Raw genomic sequence first — 19969 nt, forward strand, 5'->3', positions numbered from 1 at the left:
GACATGGCCGATCTGGTCAAAGGTCAAAGGTCGGAACGGAACACAGTTGGAATGTGGAAAAGTCTGTTGAAACGTCTTTTAGTTTCCTGAAGAGAAAAAGAGTGAAGTGAAGGACGAATGAACAGCCTGGCGGAGTGAAGGCGGCTTGGCCTGTTTGGATCTGACTCCACCCACAGCCCCCCCCCCCCCCCCCCCCCCCCAGCCCCCCCCCAGCCCCACAGACCCCCCCATCGCCCAACAGTCCCCCAAAGCCCCCTATAGCTCTCCCATAGCCCTCCACAGCTCCCTGTGGCCCCCCACGGACCCCCCCACAGCCCCCCACAGACCCCCCCACAGCCCCCCGCTGTGGGCCTGACAGACAGCTCCTCAGCTGCAGGTGCAGATGATTGTGACCCCATCAGCAGAAACCCCCATGGGTCACCGGTTCACCGTCGCCACGGCAACAGTCACAGGTGCACCACCGGCGGGGGGGCGGGGGGGAGGGAGCGAGGCCCAGACAGCCGATCCCCTCACGCGGTGACAGGTGACCAAGCCACTCGCTCTGATTCTCCATACATAGCAACACTTGAGGCGTCTGGCAGCAGAGCGGCAGCGGTGCATGCTGGGAACTGGTTTGGAGGCAGAAGAGGGAGAGAGTCCCGGAACAGGTGCTGCGGAGAACGTCAGGTCCGGGAGGAGAGCGGAACGCGCCGGGCGTGATGGAGGCTGTCACGGCGGAACGGATGAAATCCGCCGTGAACGGGACGCCGGGGACACGTGCGCGCCCGGAGATCGGGCTCTCTGAGCAGAAAGCCGGCCGGAGGAACAGAGCGCCCCGCTCACAGGACGGGGGCTCAGATTGGAAAACAACACTTTCACGCTGTTTTGGGGGTTAGCCGACTGGAAACACAACTTTTTGAAAACAGGAAACTTTTGGGAAATGCTTCTTCACGTGCACACTCCTTCAGCGACTTCAGCGATGGGAGAGCAGGAGTGTTGTTCTCTGCAGCCTGGGCTTGTGTTTCCATTCTAGCAGCCCACAGCGCCCCCTCCTGTCCTGGCATGATACCTGCATCGTTTCCCATTTTGTTGTAAACACAAAAAAACTTTTCCTAAACAAAAACATAAAACCGTGTTTTGACGTGTAGCGTTTCCATGGAAACGGGTCCTGTTGGGGGACACCCTGATCACCCTGATCACCCTGCTTCTCACCCCGTTCACTGTCTGCTCGTGTTATTTCAAATCACTTCCCTCCGGAGTCACTGGAGGCTGGTGAAGCTCGTCCAGCCTCGCCGCTCTGGAATAAGCGGTTAAAGCGTTCTGAGGGGAAGTAAACGACTCTTCAGCTCAACGTGCTGCAGGATTTCACTTCAGTAACAGAAACTCTTTTGTTTTACACTTGATTTTTTAATAAAATTCAGTTTTTACTGCATCGAAATTTGTAGATAAATGAAGTATTTGACCATTTTAAATGGAACTTTTCTCCTTTTTTTAACATGATTTTTAAAGATTTCAAATCAAAAATACCCATGATGCACTCTGGTGACAAGAAGACAAGCAAGAGCGGAAATGTCTGCATTCAGCCGCAGTTTTCTTTAGAAATAGTTAACTGTGTGTGTTTGAGCACGTGTGTGTGTGTGTGTGTGTGTGTGTGTGTGTGTTACATTCTCTCCTTGTCCTCTTCCCCTCGGTCAGTCAGCTGATCATCCATTTTCTCTTCTTCCTTTGTCAGTGTGGATAATCCAGCTTTTCTTTAATCACTGAATCATCATTTTCAGTGTCTTCCTGGAGCAAAAGGGATTTTTTTTTCTCACAGTACAGATTTCTTCAGAGAGACGTTTTTTTAAAGGACTTAGTTTCGATGAAATAGTTCAAGTGGGCGGTCGCAACAAAACACAGTTTTTAATCATTCTTATCTTCAGTATTTAGAGACTGGATGTGCTGAAATCAGAGTCAGGCTTGTTTCTCGTGCAGCTCAGAGACGGCGGTTCTCCTCAGTCGCCGGTTTTCCTCTCCGGATCTGTTCCAGCGCATCTCGACTTTTCCTGTGACGAGCTGAATCACAGCCCTCAACAGCCGAACCAAACATCAGGCGGACTGAAAAAACCCGTCCTGTTTGGCTGCGGGATCCCTGACAGTGATCCACAACGCTGCTGACAATCCGGCGCTGCGGGGAAGACGGCGCTATGTAGGCCAGCGCCGCCACAGCACCCTGGGCCCTTCCTCCGCCGCAGAAAACTCAACGTTTTCAGCTGGACTTTACTTTTCACCGTTCAGTGAATTCCCTCGTCCCGCTGGAGTCCGTCTTCACAGGGTGGCGGTGGCTGCGTTTACATGACGTTTAATTCCCCTTTAAGTCAGAATAACAATGAAATCCTCTAAAAAAAAGGTTAAAAATGACCCGTTAAACGCCTGATTCTGAATTAAGCTTCAGTCTGAAGTGAATGAAATCATTCCTCCATCATGTGAGTCGTTCTGTTCGTTCTCTCGTCCTGTCGCCACGATGCACAAACTCCAAGATGGCCGCCACAAGCGAGCGTTGGACTCGAGATGAGACGATTTATTTAGCAGAAATGAATTTAATGAAGAGTGGATGGACGGAGCTTTTTAAAGCTGCGGCGTAAAAGTTCAGAAAAGAAAAGAGAAGTGGAATCTGCTTTCCTCCAGGAGACTTAAATCCTTCACTTCCCGTCCAATCAGAGCGTCTCACAGCCCCGGGAGATTCGGTTCGATCCCCACGTCAACGCAGAGCAGACAGAACAAGAGAGAAAAGAAGAGGAAGTCAGCAACCTGGTCCAGAACCCAGACCTGGACCGGCCGGGCCCTGAGACGGGTCTGGGTTCTGGACCATCCCTGAGACGGAGGACGTCAGAGGACGACAGGCTGAAGGTTGTTTATGAGCAGCAGGAAGAATCGTGAAAACCCTCGTCGTCGCGGCGCCTGAACAGCCGGACGGACAGGAAACCGGTCCAGATGAGATCAGGAGACATTCCAGTGGAGCGGCCGGCCGTTCAGACGGCGTCTCCTCGCCTCCGGCCCACATCATCCAACCTGAAGAACACTGAGACAGACTGACTGAGGCCACAGCGTCACGCGGAGTCGGCGTTCAGACTCCGGTCCCAGGTGGTGCGTGTGGTAAAGACTGCGTATACGGGACCCCGGTTCGATTCCCTGCTCGCAAAGTGAGAACGGCCGGAGCTTCTTGGGTTCCAGCAACACGACGACGGAGCAAACGCAACTTTCCGAAAACGGCTGCCATGGTGAAACTTTTCAAAGACACTCCGACTCCGTCTCCATGGAAACGAGGGTCAGTGCAACTTTTTGAAGATGCTCCGTCTCCGTGGAAACAGGCAATGCGGTGATTCCACCGTCAACTCAGGATGGAACCTGACTCGGGAACCGTTTTCAGGAAGTCGTGTTTCCAGTGGCTCAAAGCTCTGTTGCCGTGGAAATGGACCCAGAATTGAATGAAACAGCAGATAATGGATGGAAACTGGAGCTCCACCGTACGAGGCTGATTTTCTGAAAAAAAAAAAAAAAAACATTAAAAACCCCGTCTCATGAATCCGCGGCAGCGTTCTGCAGCCTTCAGGACCAAAGAGCCTTTTTTTTGACTTCACACCAAGTCAAGCTGCAAAACGCGTTCAACCTTTAAAATGAGGCGAATGTGTGAAGTTTCATTTATATTTTTGATGCACAAACAAAAGTTGTTTCATATTATGATGCATTTGTGAAGTTTTATCTACAGTTCAGAATAGTGAATATTTCATTACATTTACCCTATTTTGGTACCTGATTTTAATAGTTTTACTCCCGTTTAAAAGGTTTTCTTTTTGCTGACAATGTTGAAATTTTATCAGTTTGGATCATTTTACCTCTTTTTAAGCAGTGTGGCTTCCTTTTTCCAACCATATTTAATTTTCTTTTTTAAGGTTTTTTTTAGGTTTTTTTTTAAGTCGTTCTATCTTTTTTTCCCTCCATTTCTTGTGGTTTTAGCAATTTTTCCCATTTTCACTTGTACCTTTTTTTGAATCCCTTTTGAACGAAGAGTAACGAATCATTTTGGAAAGTACTGCAGAGTCACTATAATAAATTTAAGTTAAGTGTTTATTCACATTCCATGTTGTTAAAGCTTCATGGAGCTGCTGCAGCAGGTCTAAAGAGCCACGTGTGGCTCCAGAGCCGCAGGTTGAACACCCTTAATCCATGGAAACACGTTTCAGCGCCACCACCCTGAAAATCAGGTTTTCTTGCCGCGTTATCAGACCCTGCGTCTCCTCTGACCGTGAAATGTTTCAGTGAAGCTCCGCTGTTGACTCCAGTCAGCGTCTCACGCTGATTTGAACAGTGACTATCTTTTACATGTCTTCAGTGCGGTATGTCCAGAGGTGAGATTGTCATCGGTCTCTTGGTGCAGGGACGACTGAGCTCCTGATTGTAGCTGAGTCCTGATTGGTTGGTGTGTGAGCGCCGTCCTCTTGGTGTGTGTCGCTGCAGTCGCCCCTGGTGGAAAACACCCGGATCGATCGGAGCGACTCGAGCCACGGTAGCAGTGGAGGAGTTTGGTGTGGACTCGTGTTATTTCAGCGCTCTGACATGATCTGCTCCGTTCTTCTCTGCTCACATGAAGCTGTCAAAGACTCGCGCCATAAACAGAATTGATATCATGATTACGTTTCTGCCAGCGCCGGGCTCGCTTCCATTTGGGTTCAATCAATTTGGCTGAATGCTGAAGTGGGGAGTTGTGTGGAAGGACGGAGGAAGCTCCAGCGCTCAGCTGCTGACCTTCAGCACCACCAAGACCCTCCTTCAGCCCGAAGCTCGGGGACATGTGGACGGGTTGAAATGATTTCTTGCTAAATTGTAAAAATTCCTCATTTTTGTCCCATTTCTGGCTCGCCGGTTTTCTGTTTTTAGGACATTTCAGTGGTTTTGCGGCAGACTGATGTAGTTTTGGTGCACAACCAGGCAATATGATCAATGTGCAGCAAAGCATGAGGAGCGGGAGGCAGCTGGGACGTCCTGACGGGACGTCCTGATTGGACGGACAGGACAGATCTGACCGCGCTTCAGGAAAGATGTTTCCTGACAGCCGCCGTGAGCCCAGGTCTGTTTGTCACACGAGGAACGCCGATCGGCGAGACAGCGGCTCACGTGAGCGGAGAGGGGACCCGTCCAGACGTCCTCCTCGGACGTCCTCCTGTGGACATCGGCGTGGACGGCGTGGAAGCGCCCAGACTGACCGGAGCTACCGGAGTTCGGGTTGTGACCCTGAGGTCTCGACGTGAAGCGGCGAACACGCGGTCCGGTTTGAAGACGACTCCCGTCACACAGTAACTCCGGGCAGCCGAGTCTGCGACCTTCGACCCCCGGCTGACTGCACGGCGCCGCTCCGCTGCCGCGTTACGTAACGCCTCAGTGTTCCTCACAGTGGCAGTGATCAGATCAGAAACCAGGAGGGGAACCTTCCCGTGTCGCCTCCTGGCTGATCCTTAAACCCTGAACTGGGCGGGATTACTTTAAGCCACGGGGCGTGCGGAGCGGCGCCGGGGCCATCAGGCGGCGGTGATCACCGGGGACCGGCTAATCTTATATGAATACATGAATATCTCCTGGCGGCTCCTGCCTGACAGCAATTAGAGCCGCGGCTCCGTCTCCCCTCCGGGAGCGGATCAGCCCGGCCGTGCGCTTCCCGATTGTGAGGCTTTGATGAGCCAAATCCGCCGCGCACGCCACGTGCCTCCGCCGCCACCGCCGCCCTGCCACGGGCAGCGTCGGGCTCCCGGTTTGATTTGTGTTTTATTTCATGTTCGCTCTGGTGGCAGCGAGGCATTCGGTGCAGCGATCCTGGCCGGAGCGCCGACATGGCGGCGGCCGGCGCCTCCTCTGGCTCACCGGCTTGTTAGGGGGTTTTCTCACTTCGCCGGTGCCGGAGGGAGGAGTTGAGCCCCGATTGATTTCCAGCCGTCACGCGGCGCGGGGAAGGGAAGCCCGTGGTAACCCGATCACGTCCTTCCCCGCAGTCAACGGCGGGCGCTGCGTTACGTAACGCCGTAGCGGCGGCGGACGGCGCTCTGAGAGTCGGCAGCGCGCTGACAGTGGAAAACCTTCCCTCCGTTTGTCCCCACATTGTTTTCTGACATAAAAGCGTTTTGCTCTCTGAGCGCTGGGAAAATCCGAACCTTTGTGCCTCGTGCGAGCGCTCTCCTCTCCTCGCCGCGCCTCGCCTCGCCTCGCCGCGCCGCGCCTCGCCGTGCCTTAAAGCTTTTATCAGAGCGGGATTTTCAATCCCTGCATTCAGACCTGCCTCTTGACATTTTATCCGCCGTTAGAAAAGGAGCCTCGAGCTGCTCTTCCCCTGCTAAACTCTGACAGCATTCCATAATTCTCCCCTCGTTAACGAGGAGTTTGCTTCTAAACGCAGATACAGAACAAAATATCTGCCTTGAAACATTAAAACATCACCGGAACCTTCAGCACCGGCGGCGCCGCCGTGGTCGCCCAAAAGCTCCACTCGTATCAATATCATCCCTCGTTCACTGCAGATTCCTCAAGAAAGTGCTTAAAATGAGAAAGACAGCACACACACACACACACACACACACACACACACACACACGCGCGCGCGCGCGCGGCATGCTGGCTTTCAGCTGAGGGAAATCCGAAGACATTGTTCGCAGGATCCACTGGAAGCATTAGAGCGGAGGAGAGACTCACAGCTGCTAAATACTGATTTTCACAGAGAAGTGTTCAGAAAATGTCAAATTATTTCCAAGGTTCGATTAGAGATCAGTAATTTCATTCAACACTTCAGACAAGTGAGCCGTCGTGAGACCCGATCTCCGGCCGTCACGTTCACTCCTCAGAAACCAGTCCATCGCCAGAGACCTGGACCTCTGAAAGCTCAGGTCTCGTTTCCACGACGACGTTTGAAAATGCATCTCTGATGTTTTTTATTCATGCTTCAAGTTTCAGTTTCAGAACAGTTTTAAAAAAGACGTCCGATTAGCTGAAAAGGCTGCAGTTCGCGTGCCGGGCCACCAGCTGGCGCTGTGGGTTGTTTTTTGTCATGAAACCACAGAAACGTGCAGAGAACAACATGCTGTAATAATGTCGACATGGACGAAAGTACGACGGCGGAGCGTTTTCAAAAAGTTGTGTTTTCAGTGGCTCAGATCGCCGTTGTCATGGAAACCGGCTCCAAAACTCGTCAGTTCTGTATTTTTCCCTTAAAGCGAAACACACAGGCCTCAAGAAACAGGTGAACGTGACTTTCTGAGGCCTGCATGTGTGAAGTGTGTAAAAGTGTAAATCCTCCATGAAGGAAGCTGCTGCAACAAATCTAAACACCTGAAAAACACTCGATTGTGCTGCAAGAGCTCCGTTAAAAGCCGGTTCCCATGGTGAAGCACGGCGGAGGCAGCATCACATCACAGATGAGGCCTGATGGTCGTTTTCCGTGGAAGTCTGACTGAAGCTGTTGTTGTTTCTCCGCAGACGCCGACGACTCCGGCTGTGTGCTGCTGAACACCTCCAGGAAGGTAGGAACCGGCGTCCGTCGCCCACAGCACCTCTGATCACATCTTTTACGGAGAAGGAGTGATTTAACGGCCGCATCGCCGCTAATGAGTCCGCTCATTTATCAACAGGCCTAATTTGAATTCAGATGGTAACGGCTCCGCGAAGGAAATCTGATTTACTAACAAGGTTTAAATTACACATCAGTAATTTGATGGAAGGAGCCATGAAAAGAAGATGTGAGAACCCACAGGAGTGGAGCCCCGATGAATACCAACCAGCAGAAGAACCGAAAACACGGAACTGAAATCAGAAGAGCTGTGGAGGAGGAAGACGGGCTGAAACGCCGTTAATGCAGAACGAGGAATGTTTGTGAATCACACTCATCCTTCATGCTATTTAATGGTGGAAGTCCTCCGTCTGTTGGAGAACCCAGAGTTCCTGACAGACGCTGAGGTCTACACACACACACACACACACACACACACTGTCACATGCACATACAGCACGCACGTCTTTGGATGTGGGTTGCAGCTGGTGGAAACCAGGGAGAACATGCAGTTCTCAAGTGTTCGGTCCTTCAGCGTCTGAGCTGCTCCTCACTGGTTCTGAAACAATGCAGGCACAGGGAGAACATGCAAGCTGCACACAGAAAGGTCGAGGGTGTGAGGAGAAACCACTGCAGCACTGTGCCACTGGCACTTTGTTTTTGAAAAGTTGTGCTTTCAGTGACTGTGAGCAGTGTAAACTCCCAAAACGCCACAAAGGTTTTGCCATTTCACTGGAAGCCATTGGAGGCGGTTCCTGGAGTCCCTCAGGCCGGAACCTGGTTGGATTTGCTGCTGAAGCCGCTGAACGTCTCGAGACATGTCGGCCGGGTCGAAGGAAAGCCGGAGAGCCACAGGTGGAAGAGCTGCTGAATGCTCGGTCGGGTCCAGTCTGAGAGGAGAGAGTCAGTCAGGCTGAAGACAGACGTGAGACTGGAGCTTCCTGTCAGACCCAGGAGCAGAAGAAGAAAGATGGCGGGAATGAGATCAGGCGACGATGACGGCGGTCAGACTGCCGTTTTCACCTGAGCCGTCGTTGCCGTGCGAACGCGGCGTCCGTCCTCGCTCTCTTCAGACCGTCTCTTCAGACTTCCGGTGGCGGGTCTGAGCGTCTCGCCTCGCTCCTGCTGACAGCTTGCTCTCTTCTTCGCTAATCTTCTCGGTCTGTATCACACTCTTGTTCGTTTGCTCGTTCCTTCTGTTTTTTTAAACAGCCTCACGTCTCCGGATCCCAGACTTCACTGACGGATCTGTTTATTTGAACAGACCCAGAAATAGATTTGATTCTGGCCTCGTTCTGTTGGATGCTGCTTTTGACGTGTTTAAAAAAAAAAAACATCTTTGAAAAGACATTTTGCTGCTCAACATACGTTGAAGCATTTTGCCCAGAGAGACTACAAACAGCCGCCGGTGGCTGCTTGTGACCTCCGGCGCTCCGTCCCCGGCAGGTTCCTACAAACAGGACCGATCCACATTTCTATTTCGAGAGCGTGTTGCAGAAATAACTTCAAAAAGACTGAAGACATTTACTTTCCGCTGTGTTTGATTTCAAAAGGAACAGCAGGAAATCCACTCATCTTCAGCTCTTCTGTCAATTCCCCCGTCGATGGCAGGGAGGACCGGAGTGCGTCGGGCTCTTAATCGAGCTGTTTTCGTCCCTCCGTCCATTCTTCTGTCTTTAGGTGCGTCTCAGACGCCGCCGCTGCAGTTTGGAGACCGTTGCGGGGGTTGAAGTGCTCCTGCTATTTCAGAGCCCCACAATCCTCGGCTCAGAGGGGCTGACCGGGAGATTCCAGCTTTTAGAGCGCCGCCATTCCTCAGGACTGTCAGGCGCTTGACGGCCAGCCAAACGTCTGACCGGCGAGCAGATCCATCATCTGACGGCTCCTCGGATCACACCGGGACATTCCTCATTCGGATCGGCCCCCGCCTGCCAGCAGAACCACTCTGGGGTTAAAATCAGGTTTGGGGCCGCGTCCAGCGGCTCCGCTATCGATTCATCTCTCAATTATCTTCGCATGTGATTGATCGGCCGACGTTAGATGGCCGAGAAATGGAGTAGAACCAAGAAACAAAACTTAAAAACTGAAGAGTTGAAAGTCAAGAGTCACTGCTGCCTCCCGATCTCGCCGTTAGCATTAGCGAAGCTCCTGTTTCCCGGACTCAGGCTCTGCTGAGGAGCTGCGACACGTTAGCCACCGTTAGCATTAGCTTCCCGTCGTCATTCCTGTTACCTGCCGTCTGCATGACGGCGGCAGCTTTTGGCCGCTTTGCTGCCGTTTCTCCTCCTTTGGCTCCGTCTCCGTGACGGCGTTTCCCGTGGCGTTTCTGGGTTCGGAAACGAACCCAGAAACTGGCTGTGAGCAACGGCGCTGACAGCAGTGAAGACGGTTCCCAAGGTGGAGCTTTTCAACAACAGTTTGACTTCCTCTCTGTGTGGTTTTATTACGAAAACAACCAGCAGCACCCACGAGTGGCCAGACATGGTAACGATGCTGTTTCCATGGAAACAGACACTTAAAACTGGCGCCACTTCACCTCATTCATCTGTTTGAATGTTTCCTCCCGCTGAAGGAAGTTGGCCTCCACTGCCTCAGCTCACTCCTGCTGGGGGTCAAGGGTCAGGGTCGGTGGCAGACAGTCAGGACCCGTCACGGTGTTGATGCCATGTCAGAACACTAGATGTCGCTGTGACCACAGGAAGTCGCTACGGACAGAAAAACCTTCGTCACTGCTGGATTTGACTGACGGAGCGAGAAAAATGAATCCAAACACACTTCAGATTTTTTTGCTCATTTCAGAGTAAAAGCATCTTAATTTAGGAGATTGGATTCAGAAGTTGGGTTCCAGCTGGAGTTAGCGTAGCGACCTGGAGCCTGACGCTGTGCTTTCCCCCGCAGTATGTGAAGCTGATGAACTTCCAGGAGGAGGTGCGGGCGCACCGGGACCTGGACGGCTTCCTGGCCAGGGCCAGCATCCTATTGGACGAGACGGCCGCCTCCCTGGACGACGTGCTGAAGCGCATGCTGCACCACGTGGGGCAGGACAGCCACGCCTCCGAGCCCGGCTGCAACTTCGAGGAGGTCATGAGCATGCTGTTCACCGACGCCGGAGCCCAGGAGGTCAACGGTGAGCCGGGCAGCGCGCACACACACACACAAGCACACACACCGCCAGCTGCTTCATTCATTTTGTTTTTTGTTCTTCCGATTATTCTATTCGATTCTATTCTATTATTGAATTAGCGCTAAATATAATTTGAAAATATAATAACTGCGTCTGTGGATGTAAAATTATAAAAATAAGAATTTGTTTCTTGAAATATAACTTGTTTTTTGTAATATTTCTTCAGTTTACTCTTTAAATACGGTAGTTGTGGATTTCATGGTGATCAGATCGACTTTCCTGGAATTCATGTTAACATTGGTTTTGAGATTAGTTTTGCTATTTTAAAACATTTATATTAATTAAAATTATTCTACTTATTGATTTTGGTGTCATTGGTTGCTGTGGAAGAGAAACTGCATCTGAAGGGGGTCCAGAGACCAGAGGACCTCTGAGCCCCCCTTCAGCTGGACCCAGAGACCAGATCAGTTTTTCCGTTAGTCCTTCTACTTTTCAAAGCTCTGCATTCTCTGTGAGAGCAGAGTGTCCTCCTGCTGTGTCGGCTCTCAGCTCCTGGTCTCATCAGGTCCTGGTCTCATCAGGTCCTGGTCTCATCAGGTCCTGGTCTCATCAGGTCCTGGCAGCAGGTTCTGGTGGTCCAGGCGGGTCCTCAGCCAAGAGGAACCCTGACTGTTGAATCCTGCTGCCATCTCTGCACAACACACACACACACACACACACACACACACACACACACACACACACACACACACACACACACACACACACACACACACAGAGGTGTCCTCACGGCGTCTGGTGCATGTGCTGGTCGGAGGCGGGCGGTGTGAGTCGCTCCGCCGCCTCCCACAGATCGGCGAGGTGATAATTGACTTCTGTCATCGATCAATCACTCGGACGATCAGACGGCCGCCGCAGAGACTCTGTCCCTGAAAGAGGACGAGGACGACAGAGAGATGGACAGAGCAGAAAACAAACCGAATTCATGATTAAATCAACAATTTATCACTGAAGAGTGGATCAATCTGAATCCACAGCAGAAAGAAAGAGATGAAACATCACATATTATGTAATTTCATTGAATTGAATTTAATGAATGTGTTGAAAATTTCCTCAGTTCAAAAGGAAGAAAATAGGAATTAAAGAAAAGAAGAAGATAATTATAAAGTTCAGTTAAAATAATGTTTCAAAATTTCCACCCTAAAAAAGAAATAAAATAAGATTCTAATTTAAAAAATTAATTAATGTGACAGTTTAAATAAAACTGAAACAACAATCAAAGCCCAGAACAGTAAAAATACCATAATATAGTGAATTACAGGTTGTCACTGCGCTGCAGTAATTCTGCAACAACGACCAAAACCTGCAGCTTGAGCAGTGAGCATCAGCTTTAGCAGTGTAGCACGGCTCATTAGCATTAGCGTTAGCAGTGTAGCACAGGCTCATTAGCTTTAGGAGTGTAGCGCGTGTTCATTAGCATTAGCATTAGCATTAGCATTAGCAGTGCATGGCGCTCATGAGGAATCAGGCTTTCAAATGAGCGTCATTAAAACACGAAGTGATGTTTGTCTTTACTGTGAAATGATCTGCTTAATTAAACATGAAGAGTTTACAGAGCTTCAAACAGTGAACAGTGAACACAATAGACTCCCCCCCCCCCCCCCCCCCCCCACACACACACACACACACACACACACACACACACACACACACACACACACACACACACACACACACACACACACACACCACCACTCCTCAGCAGTGTGAATTCACACATTTCCAGCCGGGTCGGTGAATTCACAGGTGGAGTCAGTCAGAGCCGAGGAGCTCTCTGGGGTTGGGGGGGGGTTGGGGGGGGGTTGGGGGGGGGGGGGGGCTCCTCCCGGGGGAATACATTCACACTATCTCCGGGACACATCTCCTCAGGTACTAATTCCTGCCGTATCGTCGGGTTTCCATCCCGCTGCTGTGATCCTGCGCAGCAGCCGGAGAACAGGGACCCGCCGGAGTGGAGGGAAAGATGAAAGACCCTCAGATAACGAGTCCTGCTCCGACTCAGCTGTTCTCCCGCTCCGCCGCCATGCGGGGATCCGGCAACGGCAAGCGTTCGCCGAACAGCTGGATGAGAACGTGACTGGCACGCCACGTTTCAACCACTCAGGGCCGACCCGGCGGGTCCATGACGGCTGGACCGTCATTCCTCCACAAACTGCCGTCACCTCTGAGCGATCTTTATCGTTCCACGCCGCCGTGATTTACATAAATCCTCCTGGTTTTTCTGTATTTCTTTTTTCAGCTCAAATCGAAGTAAAAAACAGTTTACGGATGAAAAGACGTAGATGTTGGAATAATCCTCCTGGAATGCTCAACCTCACGTTTCCTGTTTTAAAACCCAAAAACTTCTTTAAAACGTCCTTAAAGCCTGCTGGGCTCTTCTCTCACGCTGAAGTGAACCTTTGGTTTCACGTTTATATATTTTCCGTTGTATTCCTGGATCCAGATCTCTTGTTCCCGCCACACTCCTGGATCTCAAACCGGACTATTGAAGGCATCACGATGCATTCACTGTCTTTGGATAGAATGATATGAGGAACCGTGTGACAGAAACATGATGTGACTTTAATCCTTCTGCGTGAGCAGACTCTGACTCTGTTTCCATGGAAACGACAGGAAACTTCCCGTTGTTTACCTGGAGACAGAATCTGAGTGTTTTCAGTGACTCTGTCATGTGAACAGATGAAAGTTTCTGTCGTCTAAACGGAGCTGAGGAGGGAAACATTGACCTCAGGAGAACGGCCCGCTGACCCCGGAGCGGCAGGGCGATCCGCTGCTCCACCGTCCACAGCACCGTCTCCTGCTGCCCGGCTGGAACTGTCCCAATCCCAAACGAAGGCCTCTAATTGGAGCTCTTTAGTGCATGAAAAATGGCGAGCGCCGCCGTCATTTTTCCCGCCGCCGTCCCTTCATCGGCGTCTTCATCGGCCGTCTCCCGAACACAGCGCCGCTATCGCTGATAAAATCCAATTTTTGGTAATAGCCTGTGGACGGTGATCGAGATAGCATCGCTGCGAGCGGCGAGGAGGAGACAGTGAGGGATTCTCTCTGGAAGATGATCTTTAATATGCATGAAGGGAAGGAGGAGACAGGAAATGAAGAGCCTGCTCCACAGATATTCCTGAGACAGTTAACCAGAACATGTCTCTCTCTCTCTGTCTCTGTCTGTCTCTCTCTCTCTCCCTGTTTGAAGACATTCACTTGTTTCTTGCTTGTTTCTGTATTTGACCTTTAACCTCTCCTGAACGTGACCCTCTTGGTTTCTTTCTCCCTCCTTTCTTTCTCCACATGCAGACAAGTCTCAGAGTTTCGTTTTCTTTGACGACGGTAAGCCGTGCCGATTGGCTGGGGATGTGGGCGTCGCCCGCCGTGCGGCGCCGATCATTGGCGATCATCCGTGTGCCGTGTGTGTTCCACGCTCAGGACTGGGTCAAACGGTTCGGCACCGCAGAGAGCCCCGCCCACTGGAGTCTGAGTCCGAGCGCCTCCACTCCAAACGTCCAGATGAATGGATGAATGCGTTCATGGAATCAGACTTAAATGAAATTGAATCTCAGTGTGACTTTATTCACAGTGCGTTTGACAGAAGCAGGTCGATGGCTGAATGATTCCTAATGAGCAACGACTCGGGGTTCAGCTCTGTTCTGTCTGGCTCCCTGGTAAAGAGCCGGGGCTCGTTGGGGACCGGGTGTGACCCCGGCTGGACGTCTGGATCCAGAACCTGAAAGGTGGAGATCCTGCAGGAAACCTGCTGAGCTGCATGGAAATGGATCCCATTCCACTTTAAGAACCAAAACGATCAGGATGAGGAACATTTCAGTGTTTCAGACTCCATGTAGAGACGCCCTGCGTGCACGGCTGCAGCCGGTCCGGCCCGACTTCCTCCACGGCGCCGTGTCCGTGCAGATCATTAGTTTTTACCCCGGAGCTCAAGATGGAGCCGCGGCCTCTTGAACCCACAAGGTTGCAGCGTTGACCCAGTCCTGGTGGAAATCTCATCACCGCACCACTCCCAGCGTGTGTGTGTGTGTGTGTGCGCGAGCGCTCTGATTGGCTGTGATGGTTACCTGATGCACAGTGTAAAGTGTTTCATCCGGAGCGCTCCTGTTTTAATCACCTCCTTCAAAGTGCTCTCCACCTCCTCCACCTGCTCCACCGCTTTGAAGGAAACCAATCATTCCTCCACGTGCGTGTGTGTGTGTGTGTGTGTGTGTGTGTGTGTGTGTGTGTATAAACAGTTAATCTTTAGGCAGGGATCACCAGGCTTTATCGCGGTCACCTCTGAGTCTCAGGTCTCCTTCACGTCTGGACAGAACCCCAGAATGTGGGATTTCTGATTTATTTTATTTTATTTTTTCTCATCTCTTCTCTGCTCCATTCCGACGCCTCATGGATGGTTTTTTTTTTTTTTTTGCATCTTCATGGATTTGGCCGGCCCCGCCGTATCCCGGCGCCGTTTGCAGGAATAGCAGACAGTGTGTTTCCCCCTCCGACCGAGCCGTGTGAATAACGCTGTTAAAGAACCCGGAGAGATCAAAGCAGCCGTTCGGCCGTCTTCCTCGTGTTTTCATCACTTTCCATTGAAGTTTGTCACATTTGATATGAGCGTCTGCGCTCCTCGTTCCTCTGTGTGTGAAACGCCGTGTTTGCGAAGCCACAGCTGATGAAACGCCGCAGAAATCTTCCCCTAACTGACAAGTATCGGGCGCCGCTTCCTCATTAGCTTCTCGCTTTGCCTCGGCGGCAGCCGCTCACGTGGAAACCGTCTCCTCCGCCTCTCGTCCTCGTGGAGCTTTGTTTACGCCGGTTGGCAGCGGAACGGCAAACAGGATCACGCCTGTGAATCTACAGCCACCAAAATCTCTGAGAACCAGGAAGTGAGATCCTGATCTGACTGGAGACGCAGCTCCTCTGGTCCCCAGGCAGGGTGTTGGACCAAACCATTGTGTGTTGGGGGGGGGGGGGAGTGGAGGTCGCTCTTTCCTCTGGGGCCAAATCATCTCAAACTCTTCTTCCTTGGAGGATTTTATCAGCTGATTCAATAAAAGAACCACGGCATCAGTCGTCTTTTAATCAGCCTCATTTTATCAGGAAGGTGGTGAGTCGGCGTCGTTCTGATGTGAACGAGCTTCAGGATTTATTTGTTCTTTATCTGCCTCCCTGCTGAGAATCAGACGCTGACGGTGAACAGGCGTCTGCTCGGGCTGAGAGGAAGCACAACTCCAGGTCTCCCAGCGTTACTCCTCCTCCTCCTCCTCCTCCTCCTCAGCTAGCGTAAAGATGTAAATCAGCGTTTTGCCAGCAGTTTTGGAGGATTCAGAGCAGCGTTCTGCAACCTTCAGGACCAAATGAGACGTTTTGGTGACTTTCTACCAAGTCGAGCTAGTCTGGAGCCGCAAAACACTTTTAACCTTTAAACGAATACTCTGAAGATTTTGGACCCACGCCCCATCCCGATCATTTACACAGTGAGATAAGCTCATAAATACCTTTTTTGTGTCTGTTCGTCCAGCGGCTGGCTCCCAGCTGTTAGCATCGTAGTTAGCTTAGCTCAACCGGAGCACAGCAGAAGCAGCCACAGACTCAGCCGCTGTGCTCCGGTATATCCTTCCGCGGAGCGCTGCCATGCGCAGGTCTGTGTATCAAAACGTTATTTTAACGGATTGAAAAGAAAACACGTCTTTTAAAATGTTTTATAACCATTGGGATTTACTTCACGCGCTAATACGCCGTCCCTTGGACCACTGGAAGGAGGATTTTGTCCACTTTTGTCAGTCTGGCTCTGTTTCCTCTTCACCTCCAGCAGCTGAGCTAAGCTAACTACGATGCTAACAGCTGAGATCCAGCCACTGGACGAACAGACACAAAAAAAGTATTTATGAGCTTATCTCACTTTGTAAATGATCGGGAAAGGGCGTGGGTCCAAAATCTTCGGAGTATTCCTTTAAAATGAGGCGAATGCAGCTCAGAAACAAAAGCTGCATCTTATTATGATGCATTCATGACGTTTTAGCTACAGTTCAGAACAGTGAACATATTTTTACATTGAACCAGTTTTTGTACCTGATTTTAACAGATTTGCTCCTCTTTAAAAGTTTGGGGGTTTTTTTGCTGACAATGTAGAAATGTTTGCAGTTTTAACCATTTCAACTCTTTTTAAGCAGCTTCCGACCATTTTTTTAAACAAATTCAAGACATTTTAGATTTTTTAAGCTGTTCTATCATTTGTTTCTCTGCGTTTCTCGCGGTTTAGCAATTTTTACATATTTTATTTGTATCTTTTTTTGAATTTCTGTTTGAACCAAGAGTGATTAATCCTTTTGGAAAGTACTGTGGTATCACTGTCATAAAAATAAGTTCAGTATTTATTCACGTCTCATGTTGTTAAAGCTTCATAGAGCGGCTTCAGGCTAACGCTAAAAGGCCGTTTTTCATAAACACAGCTTCCATCCATTCTTTTCAACCTTTTCCAGACTTGGTTTGCTGTTTCAAAATGACCACAGGCACAGAAAAATACAAGCATTGAATAAAGCAAGATTAATATTTAATCTCCAAGGTCTTAAAATGTCATTAAAGTGGGAATGCTTATTGTTCCTCAGATTTTTTTTTTATTGAATTTAGCTGCAGTGGTTAACAGCAACAAATAAAAAAACAGACATTAAAGCAACTACAGAAGAAAAAGAATGAAAACACTGATCAGCACTGAAGTCATTCAGTTTAATGGATTTATTATTTCATATTGAGAGAAGATAAAGATCTCATCATGCTCCCCTGGTCCAGCTGTTTGACTTTAAAATGCTCCGTTTGTCAGATTCCAGTCCGTCGCTGCCAGACTTCACTGGACTGGACCAGCCGATGCAGGGCGGCTGATCTTTGACCTCCAGCAGCTCTGCTCAGATCGGAGTCCACCAGTTTGAAAATGATCACGGTTTGAAAACGATCCTGTCAGCAGAACCGACCGGACCGAGCCTCTCTGAGGAGGAATCCTTCCAGGTTGTCGGTCAGCTCGCGGAGTCAATATTTGATGCATGTTTCACTCGATATTAATGATCCTTGTGCTGAAATACCGTTTTTAATGTAATGAGGACAAATGAGGATCGTGAGGTGAAGAGCATGAGGAAGCAGCGTCCAGTTTCAGCCTTGTTGGGATGATTATTGGTGATTTTCTTTCCTGAGACGTTTTTATACGTTCATTCACTCACAGTCTCGCTTCTAATGTAGACCCTGGTTCTGATGTAGACCCTGGTTCTAATGTAGACCCTGGTTCTAATGTAGACCCTGGTTCTAATGTAGACCCTGGTTCTAATGTGGACCCTGGTTCTAATGTAGACCCTGGTTCTAATGTAGACCCTGGTTCTAATGTGGACCCTCGGTTCTCTTACAGACTTTTGGTTCCTACATAGACTCAGCTGGTCTCACTGAGACCCTGGCCTCTCAATCTGTTTTTTGTGGAGGACGACAGAACCTCCTCCTCTTCCTCCTCCTTTTCCTCCTCTTCTTCCTCTTCCTCCACCTTTTCCTCCTCTTCTTCCTCTTCCTCCACCTCTTCCTCCTCCTCTTCCTGCTCCTCCTCTTCCTCCTCCTTTTCCTCCTCTTCCTCCTCTTCCTCTTCCTCCTCTTCCTCCTCCTCTTCCTGCTCCTCCTCTTCCTCCTCCTTTTCCTCCTTTTCCTCCTTTTCCTCCTCCTCCTCTTCCTCCTCCTCTTCCTCCTCCTCCTCCTCCTCCTCTTCTTCCTCCTCCTCCCTTCCTCCTCCTCTTCTTCCTCCTCCTCCCTTCCTGCTCCTCCTCTTCCTCCTCCTCCTCCTCCTCTTCCTCCTCCTCTTCCTCCTCCTCCTGCTCCTCCTCTTCCTCCTCCTCCTCCTCCTCCTCTTCTTCCTCCTCCTCCTCCTGCTCCTCTTCCTCTTCCTCTTCCTCTTCCTCCTCCTGCTCCTCCTCTTCCTCTTCCTCCTCCTGCTCCTTCTCTTCTCTCTTCTCCTCTGTAACCTCTGTCTCCTTCGTTTTCATCGACATTCGCTCCTCTCTATCTTTTAATCTTTCTTTTGTTCAGTTTGCATCTCTCCGTCTTTCAGTCTTTCTCCTCCTTTTCTTCTCATCCCTGACGTCAATGAGAAATTGGATGGTTTTTGATTATTACATGGCTGTCAGGCTTACTGCTATTAATTGAATTGAATCCCAGTCCATCTCCTGCACCTCTCCACCCCCCCATCCCCCCTCCCTCCCTCCCTCCCTCCGTCCGTCTCCCCATTCTTCTTTTCATCTTGTCTGGTTTTCATGTGTTCGTCACGTTTTTTGGAGTGTTTTTCTTTTTTTTTTGGAGGTTTTCGGTCTGATTTTCTCCTCATTCCCCTGGTCTTTCTCTGTTTCGCTGGCATTTCCTTCTCTCTCTCTCTCCCTCCCTCTCTCTCTCTCTCTCTCTTTCGCTCTTTCTCTTTTTCTCTCTCTCTCTCTGGTCACGTCCTCTTCTCTCTCCAGCCTCTTTTTCCCTCCACGTTCTCCTCATCTTTACTTTTCTTCCACCTGCTCTGTTTTCCTCACCTTGCGTCTGTATCCATCCTCTCTCTCTCTCTCTCTCTCTCTCTCTCTCTCTCTCTCTCTCGCCCCCCCTCCCGCCCCCCTCCCTCCCGACTCTCCCTCCTTGAGCACTGTGATACTGTTGTCATGGCGACGCCCATCATTTTCTGGCATGAATGGGAGATACTTTATTGATGAGACGGCGTGGCCGAGGGAGAGAAAAGACGAGTGATGGAGAGAAAGAAAGACAAAGCCGGACAGACGTAGAGACGGAGGGAAAATCACGGCGATATGGAAATGATGGTCGGCGCCGCCGCTCGCCATACCGAACATCTCCAGCCTGCAATGTTCTCACAGCTGATGAGCTGCCCCCCCCCCGGCGGGGAGATTCCTGCTGTCGGAGTAATGAGCCTCCTTCCTCCACACAGTGTTTAATGACGGCTGATGTGTAAACATGGCGGCCGCCGAGGTTCACGGCGGGCGAGGCTGTCATTCACAGAGACATGAACCCAGCCGGTCCGATCCCAGCAGCCGTCGGCCGAAACATTAAGACCGCTGCTCTGCCTCGGACCCGTCTCTCCATCGTGGCGCCGGCTGGTTGGCGTGGAGGGAACAGGATGTTGATGCTGAGGGTTAAAGAAGGACAGACGTCCAGACGGAGGGTGACGGACGCCCGAGGTCGCCGCCTCTGCTGGAAGCACCAGCGACGATGGTCTTAATGTTATGGCTGTT

General features: G+C 50.5%; 1 protein-coding gene across 2 annotated transcripts in view; it reads left to right on the forward strand.

Annotated features, from left to right (window-relative positions):
- slc4a11 (solute carrier family 4 member 11) overlaps positions 1-19969 on the forward strand; it is a 95939-nt gene that overhangs the window by 41548 nt on the left and 34422 nt on the right. Inside the window, exons 4-6 of one of the 2 annotated variants that reach the window (XM_030116261.1) lie at positions 7477-7520; positions 10445-10673; positions 14022-14054. In XM_030116261.1, coding sequence (XP_029972121.1) covers positions 7477-7520; positions 10445-10673; positions 14022-14054 — 306 coding nt within the window. The remainder of the gene's footprint in view (positions 1-7476; positions 7521-10444; positions 10674-14021; positions 14055-19969) is intronic. The other variant, XM_030116262.1, reaches the window with a different exon arrangement.

Source organism: Salarias fasciatus, chromosome 19 (assembly GCF_902148845.1).
Source record: "Salarias fasciatus chromosome 19, fSalaFa1.1, whole genome shotgun sequence".
Classification (NCBI taxonomy): Eukaryota; Metazoa; Chordata; class Actinopteri; order Blenniiformes; family Blenniidae; genus Salarias; species Salarias fasciatus.